This window comes from Callithrix jacchus, chromosome 1, assembly GCF_049354715.1.
Source record: "Callithrix jacchus isolate 240 chromosome 1, calJac240_pri, whole genome shotgun sequence".
Taxonomy (NCBI): Eukaryota; Metazoa; Chordata; class Mammalia; order Primates; family Cebidae; genus Callithrix; species Callithrix jacchus.
Genome location: NC_133502.1, coordinates 86,641,427 through 86,656,802, shown reverse-complemented (window position 1 = coordinate 86,656,802; position 15,376 = coordinate 86,641,427). Strand labels below are relative to the sequence as shown.

Below are 15,376 nucleotides of genomic sequence, written 5' to 3'. Positions count from 1 at the left end.
TTCCCGGTGCCTGGTTAAATCCTGTACCTTACTTTCCACCTTACTCTCCCACATTTGATACGTCGTTTCTAAACTTTCCAAAGTAAAGTTCTCTAAAAGCAGAGTCTTGAGAGAAACGTTGTCAAGTGCCCATTTCTGATTATCTAGGATTTCCTCCTGGATACTCTTTGTCAGTAATCAACAACACCTGGGGCCTTTCTGTTCACACACTTCCTCTAACAACCATGGAGGCAGAGGCTGAGGGATCACCTGAGGTCAGGAGTTCGAGACAAGCTTGGCCATCATAGCAAAACCCCATCTCTAACAAAAAAACCCACAAAACTTAGCTGGGTGTTATGGTGCATGCCTGTGGTCCCAACTACTCAGGAGGCTGAGGCAGGAGGATACCTTGACCCTGGGGAGGTGGAGGTTGCAGTGAGCCAGGATTGTGCCATTGCACTTCAGCCTTGGTGACAAAGTGAGACTGTAACAACAACAAAAAAAAGGAACAATGGAGGTTCTCTTTGCTCCAACTTATTTCTTGCTTGAAGATCACTTCTGGTTTTGTAGTGGAGTACAATTTCAATGACAAATAATTTAGAATGTGGGCCAGCCACGTGGATTTTGATGCTTCCGAAGATAGATGAAAAGACGATTTTAGGTTTGATCAAATGAAATTCTCATATTAACTTTTTTTTGGCAAAACTGACAACAAAAGTATTCTCTCCATTACCTAAATGGGCTCAATCACTGCAGATTCCCCGGAATCAGAAGCCTAAATAACATTAAACTTTAATAAGAGTTCATTAAACTTTGGTAAAAGTTCAAATTATATACTATCTAAAAGAAACTATACTATTTAAATAAATAGATTAGAAGTAAAGGAATGCAAAAAATTACAACATGAAAATACTAAACATCGTAAAGTTGGAGTGGCTACTTCAATATCAAATAAAATAAAGTTCAGATAAAGCAATATCAACAGGCATGAAAAGAACACTGCTTAACAATAAGCAATTCAGAAAGAGTACACTATAATCCTAAATATTTATGCACCAAATTACACAACTTTAAAATGCCTTAAGCAAGCCTATAGTGCACAATGAAAAAATAGCCAAATCCACAAAGAAAGGGTAGAGATTTCAACACTCTTTTGTCAATGATTGATAGCAAAAGTAAACAAAAATGTGTAACGGAAGAGCCCTATCATGGTGGCCTTTCTATATGTATTTCTATAGGACAAGTAACAAAGATTTGAACTGCCAGCCAAGTTTGGTGGTTCACACCTGTAATCCCAGCACTTTGGGAGGCCAAGGCGGGTGGATCATGACATCAGGAGATCGAGACCATCCTGGCCAACACAGTGAAACCCTGTCTCTACTAAAAATACAAAAAATTAGCTGGGCGTGCTGGGACGCTCCTGTAGTCCCAGCTTCTCAGCAGGCTGAAGCAGGAGAATTTCTTGAACTGTAGAAGTGGAGGTTGCAGTGAGCAGAGATCTCACCATTTTACTCCAGCCTGGGTGACAGAGAGAGATTTGGTCTCAAAAACAAAAAAATTGAACTGCCTGTAATCTGAGTCTTGCCATAGTAGCTTGTGATTCTCCTGGAACATAAGAGAATGAAAGGCTTGGGAGGAGCTGCCTCAAAACCATCTCCCATTTGCCTCCCTATCCCTCTTAGAAGGCTGTTATAAGACAGGTGCTCATTACCGGCTGGTATGTGGAATGATGCTGTCTGCTCTACTTAGGGTTTAACTACATACCATAATACCCCTTACCATCATCTAGAATTTGTTCCTCAGAGAGCTGGTCTCCCACGAGTTGTGTTGCAGTTATCTAACACTTTTTACATTAGTGGTGCCCTTTTAGGCATGTGGAACAAGGGCTGGGAGCCGGCACCTTTGACTATTCTTTCTTTCATTGTCTCTGTAATAAACTCTGAATCTATAAGTGGCTTGGTGTGTCTTTATGGACCAAATGAGTTCACCATTGGCCTTGCCTACATGGGCTGATACACTTTCAATGTTCTGGAAGTTATGGGGCCATGTGGACAAGGGTGAGGGGTAAGATATATTCCGTGGGATCTGGTAGCACATGTTCTCACCTACATGGTAGAAGAAAAGGGGAGGGTGATACAAGTTCTCCAAACAAAGGATGGAGAGGAGCAGTTTAGGAGAGATAAGACTCTCCAAGATTTAGTATTACATGGGATTGCATGAGACAGATTAGGGGTGACACAAAAATTGCTGAACTCTGGTTGCATATGCTCTTATAAGGGTTAGGCATATCTTATTCTACCTGTTTAGGGCCTTCCAAAAAGGGTTTGAGAAAGTCTGATGCAAAAAAAACAAACAAGGGGGGGGCCAGTCACGGTGGCTCACACCTGTAATCCCAGCATTTTGGGAGGTCGAGGCAGGCAGAACGTGAGGTCAGGAGATCTAGACCATCTTGGCTAACATGGTGAAACCCCGTCTCTACTAAAGTACAAAAAATTAGCCAGGTGTGGTGGCATGTGCCTGTAATCTCAGCTACTCAGGAGGCTGAGGCAGAAGAATCACTTGAACCCAGAAATGGAGGTTGCAGTAAGCCAAAATCACACCACTGCACTCCAGCCTGGGCAACAGAACGAGACTCTGTCTCAAAAAAAAGGGGGGTGGGGAGGAGGAGAGAACACTTCCTAACTCATTCTATGAAGCTAGCATTACCCCAATACCAAGGCCAGAAAAACGCAGTATAGGCAAAGACAGCTACACACAATATCCCTTAGGAATATTGTTACAAAAATCCTAAAGAAAATACTAGCCAACTGAATTCAGCAACATATTAAAAGGATTACTATTTCCGGAATAAAAGGATGGTTCGCAGGATATAAAAATTAATCATTGTAACACACATTCAAAGAAGAAAGGGGAAAAATACCCACATGACCATCCCGATTGATTCAGGAAAAGCATTTGAAAAAGATTGACATCCAATCCCAGCACTTTGGGAGGCCGAGGCAGGTGGATCACGAGGTCAAGAGATCGAGACCATCCTGGTCAACATGGTGAAACCCCGTCTCTACTAAAAATACAAAAAAAAATTACCTGGGCACAGTGGCGCGTGCCTGTAATCCCTGCTACTCAGGAGGCTGAGGCAGGAGAATTGCCTGAACCCAGGAGGCAGAGGTTGCAGTGAACCGAGAATGTGCCATTGCACTCCAGCCTGGGTAACAAGAGCGAAACTCCATCTCAAAAAAAAAAAAAAAAAAAGAAAGAAAAGAAAAGAAAGTAAGAAGTAATGTTATGTCTGGTCACTAATGCGATATTGATGTAGAAAACCCTAAGGATTCCACAAAAACAAATAAGAAAAAAGAATTAGATCTAATAAACATATTCAGCAAAGTTATAGGATAAAAAAATCAATAAGCAAATCTAGTTGTATTTCTATACACTAACAATAAACAACCTGCAAACGTAATAAGAAAAACAATTCCACTTATAATAGCATCACAGAAAATACCTAGGAATAAACTTGATCACCAAAGTGAAAGACTTGTACACTGAAAACTACAAAATGTTGCTGAAAGTAATTAAAGAACACATTAAGTAGATGGAAAGACTTCCTGTGTTCATGGTTAAAAGATAGAAAACCCTTTCTAAAATTCATTTGGAATCTCAAGGGACCCTGAATAGCCAAAACAATCTTGAAAAAGAAAAACAATGTTGGAGTTCTCACACTTCTTGATTTCAAAACTTACCACAAGTCTACAGTAATGAAATATTGTGGTACTGGCATAAGGGCAGACATAAAGATGAATGCAATCGAATACAGCACTCGGAAGTAAACCCTCCCATATATGATCAAATGAGTTTCAATAAGGGTGCTGAGACTATTCAGTGAGTCAAGGACAGTCTTTTCAACAGATGGTGTGGAAAATCTGGATATTCACATGCACATGAATGAATGAGACCTTTACCTTACACCACATACAAAAATTAAGTCAAAATGAATTAAAGATACAAATTTAGGAGCTAAAACTATACAGTTCTTAGAAGTAGACTAGGGGGAAATCTTCATGCATTAGATTTGTCAGTGTTCGCAGATATTACACCAAAAACACAGTCAACAAAAGTAAAGATGTAAAGAAATTGGACTCATCAAAATTAAAAAATTTTGTGCATCAAAGGATACTACTGAGAGAGTAAAAACAACCCACAGAAAGGAAGAAAATGTTTTAAAAATATATCTGATGGGAGTTTAATATCCAGAGTAGATAAACAACTTCTACAATTCAAAACAACAATAAAACTAACTGAAGGTTTGTATTGGCAAAATACTTGACTAAACATTTCTCCAAAGTTACATAAATAGCCTATAAGCACATGAAAAGATGCTCAACATACCTGGTCATTAGGGAAATGCAAAGCCAAACCACAATTAGAAACCAATTCATACCCATTTAGGATGGCTACTATTGGAAAAAAAGCTGGAAAATAACGTGTTGGTGAGGAGTTGGAACCCTTGTGCAATTGTTGAGGGGAATGTAAATTATGCATTCTCTGTGAAAAACAGTTTGGTGGTTCCTCAAAAAAATTAGAATTACCATATGATTAAATAATTCCACTTCTTTTTTCTTTTTTTTTTTGAGACAGAGTCTCTGTCACCCAGGCTGGAGTGCAGTGGCATGACCTCAGCTCACTGCAATCTCTGCCACCTGGGTTCAAGCAATTCTCCTTCCTCAGCCTCCCAATACCTGGGACTACAGGCACACGCCACCACACCTGGCTAATTTTTTGTATTTTTAGTAGAAACGGGTTTTCACCATGTTAGGCAGGATGGCCTCAATCTTCTGACCTTGCGATTCACCCGCCTCGGTCTCCCAAAGTGCTGAGATTATAGGCATGAGCCACGGTGCCTGGCCCAATAATTCCACTTCTAGATACAGACCCAAAAGAAAGACCCAACCAGATGCTTGTCTACCATTGTGCACAACAGCATTAATCACAATAAACAAATGGTGGAATCAACCCAAGTGTGTGGACAGATGAACAGATAAACAAAACGCAGCATGTACATACTGTGGAATATTATTCGGACTTAAAAAGAGAATGAATACCTGGTACTTGCTACAACATCAATGAACCTTGAAACATTATGCTAAGTGAAATAAGCCAGACTCAAAGTGACAGATATTTTAAGATTCCACTTACACGAAGCTCCTAAAATAGATAAATTCACAGAAGCAGAAAGTAGAATGATGCTTGGGTCCGCACCCACCCACCACCAGATATCTCTGCATATTTTCACTTGAGTATACCAATGACAAGAGAAGGGATGAGTTTTTTTATCCTGCCTCTGAAGCTCTCTAAGAGGGCCCTTTTGATTATATTAACATGAAAAGTCTAAACTTCCATGCTGAGGGCAGGGGGCATGGGGACTTCAATGACCACACAGTTTCTGTTTGGGATTATCCATAATTTCTGGTAATAGATAGCAGTGATGCTTGTGTAACATTGTGCACATGCTTAAAGTCACTTAATTATACACTTTAACATGGTTTAAGTGGCAAATTTTATGTCATGCATATTTCACTACAGTAAAAATAAACAAATACATAAATAAATGAACTTTGGGGAAAAAAGGAACCTGGGCACATTCTGTCTTTTCCATAGGATCTATGCACACTGCCTGAATTTTCATGGTTTCTTTAGGAAGAGGCCAGGGGCCAGAATCTTGCTCTGTCACCCAGGCTGGAGTGCAGTGGCATGATCTTGGCTCAGTGTAACCTCTGCTTTTAGGGTTCAAGCAATTCTCCTGCCTCAGCTTCCAGAGTAGCTTGGGTTACAGGCGTCTGCCACCACACCTGGCTCACTTTTGTATTTTTAGTGGAGACAGGGGTTTTACCGTGTTGGCCAGACTGGTCTCAAACTCCTGACCTCAAGTGATCTTACCTCAGCCTGCCAGAGTGCTGGGATTACAGGTGTGCGCCACTGCACTCTGCCTGATTTTTCATGCTTTTCTTTGCCCATTTTCAAGTTATTTTCCTTCCAGAGATTGCAAGATAGAGTTCATTTAAATTCTGAAGACATCTTTAACAGATGAGCAAAGTTTCCCTTCATGTAGGTAACACTTTGATCTTCAAGATACTCATGTTAAAAGAACATCTACATTTCAGAACTAAAATAAGATGAAAAATACTGATGATTTATGTAACCTTAGCACCAAAAATAAGCCTCTGATGTTACAGACTTCACAATATGATTTATTCATTAATCTGAATGTATGTGTGCATGTGTCTCTGTGGGTACATCTCAACTTATTGTCGCTTTTAACAAAAATTCAAAATCCCTTTTACCATGAAAACAAGGTTATGCTTTGGTCTTCATAAAAGCCATTTACAGTCTAAGTGTAATATTATGATATTTGTAATTTTAAAATTGTCTTAAAAAGTGCATTTGGTGAGACCTAGAAAATGATCACTTAAAACTGAAAGTAAATACAATGCTATGTTGACAGGTAGGAGCTGCTTCCTCTTTCCATCTGCCTCCCACCATGCCCCTTCTCCCACCCATGCCTTAGCTTCTAGCTGAAAAGAGAGATGTTCTAGCAGCTACTGAGTAGCTCCTGAAGCGCCTGTGTAAAGTGCTTGGTCTGTGTTTCTGTTAAAAAATGTCTAACAGAGGTTTTGCCAAAATGAATCCTAAGGGAATAAGAGGGTAAATTATTTTGTGAATGAGGCTCCGGGCTGACTCATTGTGTATATTGTTGTAAAAATGTGTAACTGGAATTAATATGTTGCATATTTGAACTGTAAGTGCTTACGGAGTATTTTTTTAAATCCCTCTAACATTCAAATATTTTACTGTATAAGTGATGTCTTGTTAGTTGGCAGTTAAAAATCTTTTTCATGTTCCTTGGCTGCACATCAGCAGGAATAACTGATAAGCCCCAAATATACGAGAACCCTCCTCCTTTCAAGGGTGATGAGAACAAAGAAAGGGGAACAAACCACACCCCTCTCTGGGAACAGGAATTTCTTAAAGTTAACCAATGAGCACTTTTTAAACTTATTCTGACTGCAGACTTCTTAGATATCAAAAGTTTGGGATCAGGAATTCCTTAAAGTTGACCAACAAGCACTTTTTAAACTTTTTCTGGCTGCAGACTACTTAGATGTCAAAAGTTTCCTTGATGTTACATACAACACTCTTTCCACCACGTTCAAGGGGAAAACTCCTAAGGAGACTGACAAGTCCTTCAATATCAAAATGACTTTATGGAAGAGAAGGAAGCCCAGGTGCACTGAGAGAACAGCAGTGTGATGAGAAGCAAAATGTGTCTGACACTATAACACTATAAAGATAGTTGCAAACACTAGTTGTACTGCCCTGTTTATAGTTGCTAGTGTTAGACAGATGCAGCAGCAAATCAATTCTATTAGCAGAATATTGTCCTCATTGCATGAGTGGTCTGAGTAGATTCCAAGTGTATGGTTAAGTTTCTTCCAGTATGATTGAAAGTTTCTTTTTCTTTTTTTCGCTCTTAATAAGACTAAATTGTGGGTTCTCTATTTTAAAAAAAGAAATAAAAGAAAAAATTAAAACACTCCCAGTTTGTAGATGACATGATTTTCAGAGTAGAACTAGTTAAGTAAGTTCAGCAAGTTTTTAGGATATGAGATCAACACACAAAAACATACTAACAGCAGACATGTGGAGATGGACGTTAAAACACAGCATGATTTAAAATTCTTTCAAAGAAAAGGAAATATTTAGGTACAAAATTATGTACAAATTTATCAAAATATGTGAAAGATCTGTATCCTAAAATGTAGAAAACACTGATGAAAGGAATCAAAGAAGACCTGAATAAATGATACAGATCATGTAAACGAATTGGAAATTTCAACATATTTAAAGATGTCAATTCCTCAAAAGTTAATCTATAGTTTAAGTGGAATATTTATCACAGTCCCAACAAAGTGTTTTGAAGACATAAACAAGTTTATTGTAAAATATATATGGAAAGGCACAGGGGCGAAAATTGTTTTCAAACATAGTGAGAGGAATCCCTGTGCCTGGTGTTACTGTATGTCTACAGGAAACAATGCAATGTGTTGCTGGCAGAGGCAGAGACATGTAGACCAAAGGAATGGAGTAGAAAATCCAAAAATAGACCCACACAATTATACCCAATGAATCTGTAAAAACAATTGAATGGAGAAAGGATAACCTTTCAATAAATTGTGTTGGGACAATTATTATGCATCCATGGATAAAACCATGAACTTTACATTCAACCTCAGTCCTTACCAAAAATGAACAATTCTCCCAGGCTGGAGGGCAATGGTGCCATCTGGGCTCACTGCAATGTCCGCCTCCCAGGTTTAAGCAATTCTCCTGCCTCAGCCTCCCAAGTAGCTGGAATTGCAGGCGTCCACCATCATGTGGAGCCATTTTTAGTAGAGATGGGGTTTTACCATGTTGGCCAGGCTGACCTCAGGTGATCTGCCCTCCTCAGCCTCCCAAAGTGCTAGGATTACAGGCATGAGCTACTGCACCTGGACTAAAACTATAAATATTTTAGAAAAATAAACATAGGAGAAAGTCTTCAGTACTTAAGACTAGCTGATGTTTATAAAATAGATGGTGCTTTCATAAAATTATATGTTTTTTTTAATAAATAAACACATATCTGTCATACAACCCACCAATAAAATTTTAGGCATTACAGTATTACAGAGAAATGAAAATTTATGGTCACATGAAAACATGTACAGTTGTTCATAGTGGCTTTATTTGTATTAACCAAAAGCTGAAGATAACCCAAATGTCTTCCCACAGTGAATGGTTAAACAAACTGTGATAAGTTCATAGAATTATCTTTCCTTTGAGATATCAATCCTGAAACTACAAACACATTTCTGAAAACCTAAGCAATAAATTTATCCCTTTTTTGTTGTTTGCATTGTTTATTTAAAGAAGTAAAATGAAGATAATGTTTGCCCTCCTTTACCTATGGTCATGTGATAAGCCCTTAATAGAAGTCAGCTTTTAGTATGAGGGGCTATCCCTCTCCGGATACCCTGTGAATAATTGAGTGAGCTGTGCATCTGGAATGCCATGGATGTGGGTTTTGGACTGAGTGGAATGTTGATCTGGTTTAAAATGGATCTTTAAAATTAACTTTACTTTTAAGCTTCTGTGATTCAGAATGCCTGAAAAAGCTAATGTGTGCTTCTGTATTTGTCTGTGTTTCCACAAATACAAATAATGTGGAATATTTTCTAGAGCTTTTGGAAAAATTTTATGTGTTTCCATAGTCTTTATAATTCCAGTTCTCAAGTTCCAATTCATCCAGAGATTCTATGTCATCTGTATTGGCCAAAAGCACTGTTGAATAAGAAACAATGTGGAGGTTCCTCAAGAACTAAAAATATAACTACCATATGATCCAACAATCCCACAAATCCAAAATAAAGAAAAATCACGATACCAAAGAGGTATCTATACTCCCATGTTTATCACAGCACTATTCACAATAGCTGAAATATAGAATCAAGCTAATTCATCAATGAATAAATGAATAAACGATATGCACAATGAAATGCTACTGGGCCATAAAGAAAATAATGGAATCCTGACATTGACAGTAACACGGATGGAACTGGAGGATGTTATTTCAAGTGAAATAAACCAGGCACAGAAAGACAAATATCACACAATTTCATTTATATGTGAGAGCTAAAAAGTTGATCTCATGGAGATAGAGAATAGAATCATGGTTACCAAAGGCTGGGAAGGGGAGGAGGGAGATGAAGAGATACTGGTTAAGAGGTAAAAAAATATGGTTTGATGAGTAAGTTCTAGTGTTTGATAACACAGTAGAGTGACTGTAGTAAACAATAATTTATTTTATATTTCAGAATACCTAGAAGATTAGGAATTTTCTCAACACCAAGAAATAATAAATATTTGAGATGATGGATACCCTGCCTAGTGTATGCCTAGTTACTGCCTAGTGTATACTAGGCAGTATACAAGCCATATAAAAATATAAATTAATATATCAACAAATATTTATAAATTGTGTTATAATTTTCATTTGTAATGCCACTTTTAATTATTAATCAGGATTTAAAAATTTAAAAGCATAACTATAAATCTATATCAATGATTACACAATATAGGAAGATATAATTTGTGACATAACATAAAGTGGGAGTGTAAAGAGAGTTATAAAGGAGTAGAGTTTGGGATGTGATTGAAGTTAAGTTGCTATCAGTTTAAAATTGATTGTTTTAACTTAACTGTTTTATGTAATCTCCATAGTAACACAAAAGATACATCTAGAGAATGTACACAAAGAGAAATAAGAAGAAAATTAAAGAAATGTCACTGAAAAATCAACTGAACACAAAGGAAACTAGTAAGGGAGGAAATGAAGGAAAAAAACACTATAAGACATAGAAAAAAATAGCAAAATGGCAATAGTAAATCTCTAATTATAAGATATATTTTGGCAGATTGGATAAAAAAAGATGCAATTATATACTATCTACACAAGACGTTATAAATCTGAGGACATGCATTGGGGAAGGAAAAGAATGGAGAAAAGATAATTCACGCAAATACTAAATAAAGAGCAGGGAGTGGCTCATAGCCAATATCGTATATTGGATAAAAGAGATGTTAAGTTGAAAACTGTCACAAGAAAGAAAGAAGGGCCGGGCGCAGAGGCTCACGCCTGTAATCCCAGCACTTTGGGAGGCTGAGGAGGGTGGATCACGAGGTCAAGAGATTGAGACCATCCTGGTCAACATGGTGAAACCCCATCTCTACTAAAAATACAAAAAATTAGCTGGGCATGGTAGTGCATGCCTTTAATCCTAGCTACTCAGGAGGCTGAGGCAGGAGAATTGCCTGAACCCAGGAGGTGGAGGTTGCGGTGAGCCGAGATGGCACCATTGCACTCCAGCCTGGGTAACAAGAGCGAAACTCTGTCTCAAAAAAAAAAAAGAAAGAAAGAAAGAAAGAAGGACACTATATAATGACAAAAGGGTCTATTCACCAAGAAGATATAACATCATATAGATATATAAATATAGAAGTTATTACATATATATAGAGAGAGCATCAGAGCTTGTAAATGTGTGAAATCAACATTGACATAATTGAAAGGAAGAAAATACTGATCTACAATAATTATAGGGACTTTAATATCACAATTTCAATAATTGACTAAACATCCAGAGAAAAGATCAGTAAAGAAATAGAGGATTTGAACAATATTACAGACCAACTGAAACTAATGGACAGATACAAAACACTTTACCCAACAACAATAGAATATACAGTTTTTCTCAAGTATACATGGAGCATAATTCAGGACAGACCATATGCTAAGCCCCCAAAAAAGTCTTAATACAGTTAAAAGATTAAAATCATCAAGGTACCTTTTTTATTACGATGGAATGAAACTAGAAATCAATAGCAGGAGGAAAACTGGAAAGTCTACAAATTTGTGGAAATTAAACAACAAACCCTTAAGTAACTGATGGGTCAAAGAAAAAACACAAGGAAAATTAGAAAACACATTGAGAGAAATGAAAATGTAAACACAAAATATTGAAATTTGTGAGGTGCTGGAAAAGTAATACAAGAAGGAATTTTATAACTGTAGATGTTTATACTATAAAAGAACGAAATCAACAACCTGCCTTTATTCCTTAAAGAACTAGAAAAAGAAGCTAAAATGTGAAATGAAAGAAGGGACATTACAATTGATTTTACCAAAATAAAAAAGATTATGAAAAATTAATAGGAACAGTTATACACCAATACATTGTTTAATGTAGATGAAATGGATAAATTCCTAGAAATACAGTCTACCAAGACAAAATCAAGATGAAATAGAAAACTTTAATAGATCTATGAGAAGAGATCAAAGCAGTATCAAAAATCTCTCAACAAAGAAAACCTAGGACCAGATGACTTAATTGATGAAGTCTATCAAACACTTAAAGATGTAACACTGATCCTTCTCAAACTCTCCCAAAATATTGAAGAATAGAGAACACTTTCAAATTCACTCTGTGAGGCCAGTGATACTCTAATACTAACCCCACACAAAGAAACTACAGGAAAATAAAACAAGAGACTGTTTTTCATGATGAACATTGATGCAAAAATCCTCAACAAAATACTGGCAAACAGAATTCAACAGCTAATTAAAAGGGTTATAGACAGTGTTTAAGTGAGATTGATTCCTGGAGTGCAAGGCTGTTACACCAAAGAAATATCAGTCAATATAACACACCAAATTAACGGAAATAATGAAGAAATTCACATGATTATTTCAGTTGATGCAGAAAAAGCACTTGACTAACAACTTTGTCAAAATTCAAAATTTACCAAAAAAACACTGAACAAACTAGGAATAGAAAGAAACTACCTCAACTGAATAAAGGTAATAAATAAAACCTCTCAGCTTATATCACACTCAGTGTTCAAAGCCTGAAAGGGTTTTTTCTAAGATCAAGAACAAGGCAAGGATGCCCAGTTTTGCCAGTCTATTCAACATAGCACTTAAAGTCCTAACCAGAGCAATTGGGCAAGAACAGGAAATTCAAAAAGGTACCCAAAATGAAAAGGGGAAAGTTAAATCATTTCTTTTCTCAGATTATATGATCATATATGTGGAGAACCCTAAAAATATCACAAAAACCTATTAGAACTAGTAAATAAATTTAGCAAAGTTATAGGATACAAAATCAACATGTAAAAATCAATTGTGTTTGTACACACTAACAATGAACAATGGGAAAGAATCAATAAAATAATTCCACTTACGATAGTATAAAATAATAAAATACTTAGGGTTAAACACAACAAAGGGGGCAAAAGACTTATATACTGAAAACTACAAATTTTTTTTTTTGGCCATTTCAACAATAATGAATATTATGCCTATTGATATGCCTGATTTATGTTGCCTGATTATTCCATAATGGTGTATAGGCTACAAAGAATAGCCACACCATGCTTCATTAGTTGACTGAAAGTACAGTAAAGATAGTTTATTACAGCATTTGGTGCTTCTTATCTCCTCTGTATATATTTTATGATGAGGATCGCTAAGATTATTTTTTTCCATCCTTTAGTTCTCCTGAAATATGTCTCCCATCCTGACCATCATGCACCATTCTTTTGTAAAATTAGGATAAACTATTCTCTTGTGATTTGGATATCCTACAGAAATTTATTCTTACGATATACAGTAGTCTGGTACAACAAATAAAATTCTGTTTACCAGGAAAAAAGTACAATTTACCCAGAATTCGACTACTCCTTATCAAGGATCGTCTATTCTTATACTGTTGTAAGACATACTTTCAAACTTTCTCAATATCAAAGAAATTGTCTCACCAACAGCTAAGGTTATATCGTACTGATCTGTAATATTTATTATTTCTAGCTAGAATATATTATCTGAGAGTTTGACATACGTTTGATCTTAAAGAATCACACAGAAAAAGGCTTCTCTTATACTGTCAAATTTTGAAGTAGGGAGAAGACTTTCAAGGTTGCTTAAAAAAAATACCTGTGAGAGGCGGGACCATGGCTGACCCGCTGCGGGTGGTGGCTGACTACCTGGAGTGCTGCTTCCGGGAGCCCGGCACCCCCGAGTCGCCGCCGTCCACGGCCGAGGCCGCTGTGCTGCGCGCCATGGCCGCCGGTGTACGGAAACTGTACCGGTCCTTCTTCTCCGCCTACCTCCTCTACCCCGGGAACCGCGGCGAGCTGGTGGCGAGGATGGCGGAGGCCCTGCTCTCCGACAGTCCCGGCCCCACCTGGGGCAACGTGGTGATGCTCCTGGCCTTCGCAGGGACGCTGCTAGAGAGGGGGCCGCTGGTGACCGCCCGGTGGAAGAAGTGGGGCTTCCGGTCGTGGCTGAAGGAGCCGGAGGGCGACGTCGCACGGGACTGCCAGCGCCTGGTGGCCTTGATGAGCCCGCGGCTCGTGGGACAGCACCGTGCCTGGCTGGAGGCTCAGGGCGGCTGGGATGGCTTTTGTTACTTCTTCAGGACCTCCTACTCGCTGGCATTATGGAGAAAACTGCTGGTCCAGGTTTTCCTGTCATGGTTGTTAACAGCAGCATTCATCTACTTCTGGACACGATAATTAGGAGTTTTAAAATTTTTAACCCACTTCTACCTGCCCAACTGTGCCCAACTAAGTGACTGAGGGGTGAGCGTGAGGACTGAGAGAAAGCACCGTCCTCCCACTCCAGATGTTCTTACCTGAATGCATACAAGGAGTCCTAAGGTGATGATTTGGCCAGTGTTTTAACTTGTGACAATACTCATGTGTGAGGACAAGAATGCAGATGGCCCTTCCTTGAATGGGAGAAATGGGGAGTCTAGCGCCTCACTATACCAAAGAATTGCAGAAGAAACTGCATTCCATTAAATGCGAGATGGGGGCTGTTTGCTGAAACTTGGTTAAGACTGAATGTGAACCTCTCATCTCCACAACTTCATGTGCTGCTGACTCATTTTAATCTTGGCCACAGCTGGGGCAACACAAGCCCCAAAGCAGAAAAGTCCCAGTTTAACAAGGAATGTCACCTTAAAATCATTTATAAGGAATTCTTTGAGACCAAATCCTTTGAAGTCTAATTCCTGGGACTTCTAGGTTTTTATAGTTAACATATTAATTAATAAATTGTTAACATTAAGGTTTTAATACATTTATATCTTAAAAATTAAAAAAATTAAAAAAGACCTGTAACATATCTGAAATGCTTTGTATCCTGATAATCTCAGAATTCACGTAAGATGTTGATTTGATTTGATGTTTACAAAGGGAGTAATATTTTAGTTACTTACACACTAACATGAGTATAATTTAAATTACTCTGGCTTAAGGATCATACAAGACTGTGTGACTGCAAACACTTCACCTGAGCCAAGTTTGAATTATTTAATGTGTTATGTCACTTATTTAATTTCCACAAAGAAATGGTCCTTCCATCTCAGGCTAAAAAAAAAAAGTCGGCCGGGCGCAGTGGCTCAAGCCTGTAATTCCAGCACTTTGGGAGGCCGAGGCGGGTGGATCACGAGGTCAAGATATTGAGACCATCCTTGTCAACATGGTGAAACCCCGTCTCTACTAAAGATACAAAAAATTAGCTGGGCATGGTGGTGCATGCCTGTAATCCCAGCTACTCAGGAGGCTGAGGCAGGAGAATTGCCTGAGCCCAGGAGGCGGAGGTTGTGGTGAGCTGAGATCGCGCCATTGCACTCCAGCCTGGGTAACAAGAGCGAAACTCTGTCTCAAAAAAAAAAAAAAAAAAAAAAAAGTCTAGAATATAAAGGAGAACCATGAGAAGAAAAAGGAAGCAAAGAACTAC

The 15,376-nt window shown here is 38.0% G+C and overlaps 1 protein-coding gene and 1 pseudogene across 2 annotated transcripts in view; one reads left to right on the top strand and one right to left on the bottom strand.

Moving 5' to 3' along the window:
- ZNF658 (zinc finger protein 658) overlaps positions 1 to 13,916 on the bottom strand; it is a 45,734-nt gene extending 31,818 nt beyond the window's left edge. For both annotated transcript variants that reach the window (XM_035301624.3, XM_035301659.3), the window contains exon 1: positions 13,565 to 13,916. In XM_035301624.3, coding sequence (XP_035157515.2) covers positions 13,565 to 13,583 — 19 coding nt within the window. In that variant the 5' untranslated portion in view covers positions 13,584 to 13,916. The remainder of the gene's footprint in view (positions 1 to 13,564) is intronic.
- Positions 13,582 to 14,563, top strand: LOC100404466 (BCL2-like 10 (apoptosis facilitator) pseudogene; annotated as a pseudogene).
- Positions 14,564 to 15,376: the final 813 nt, after the last annotated feature.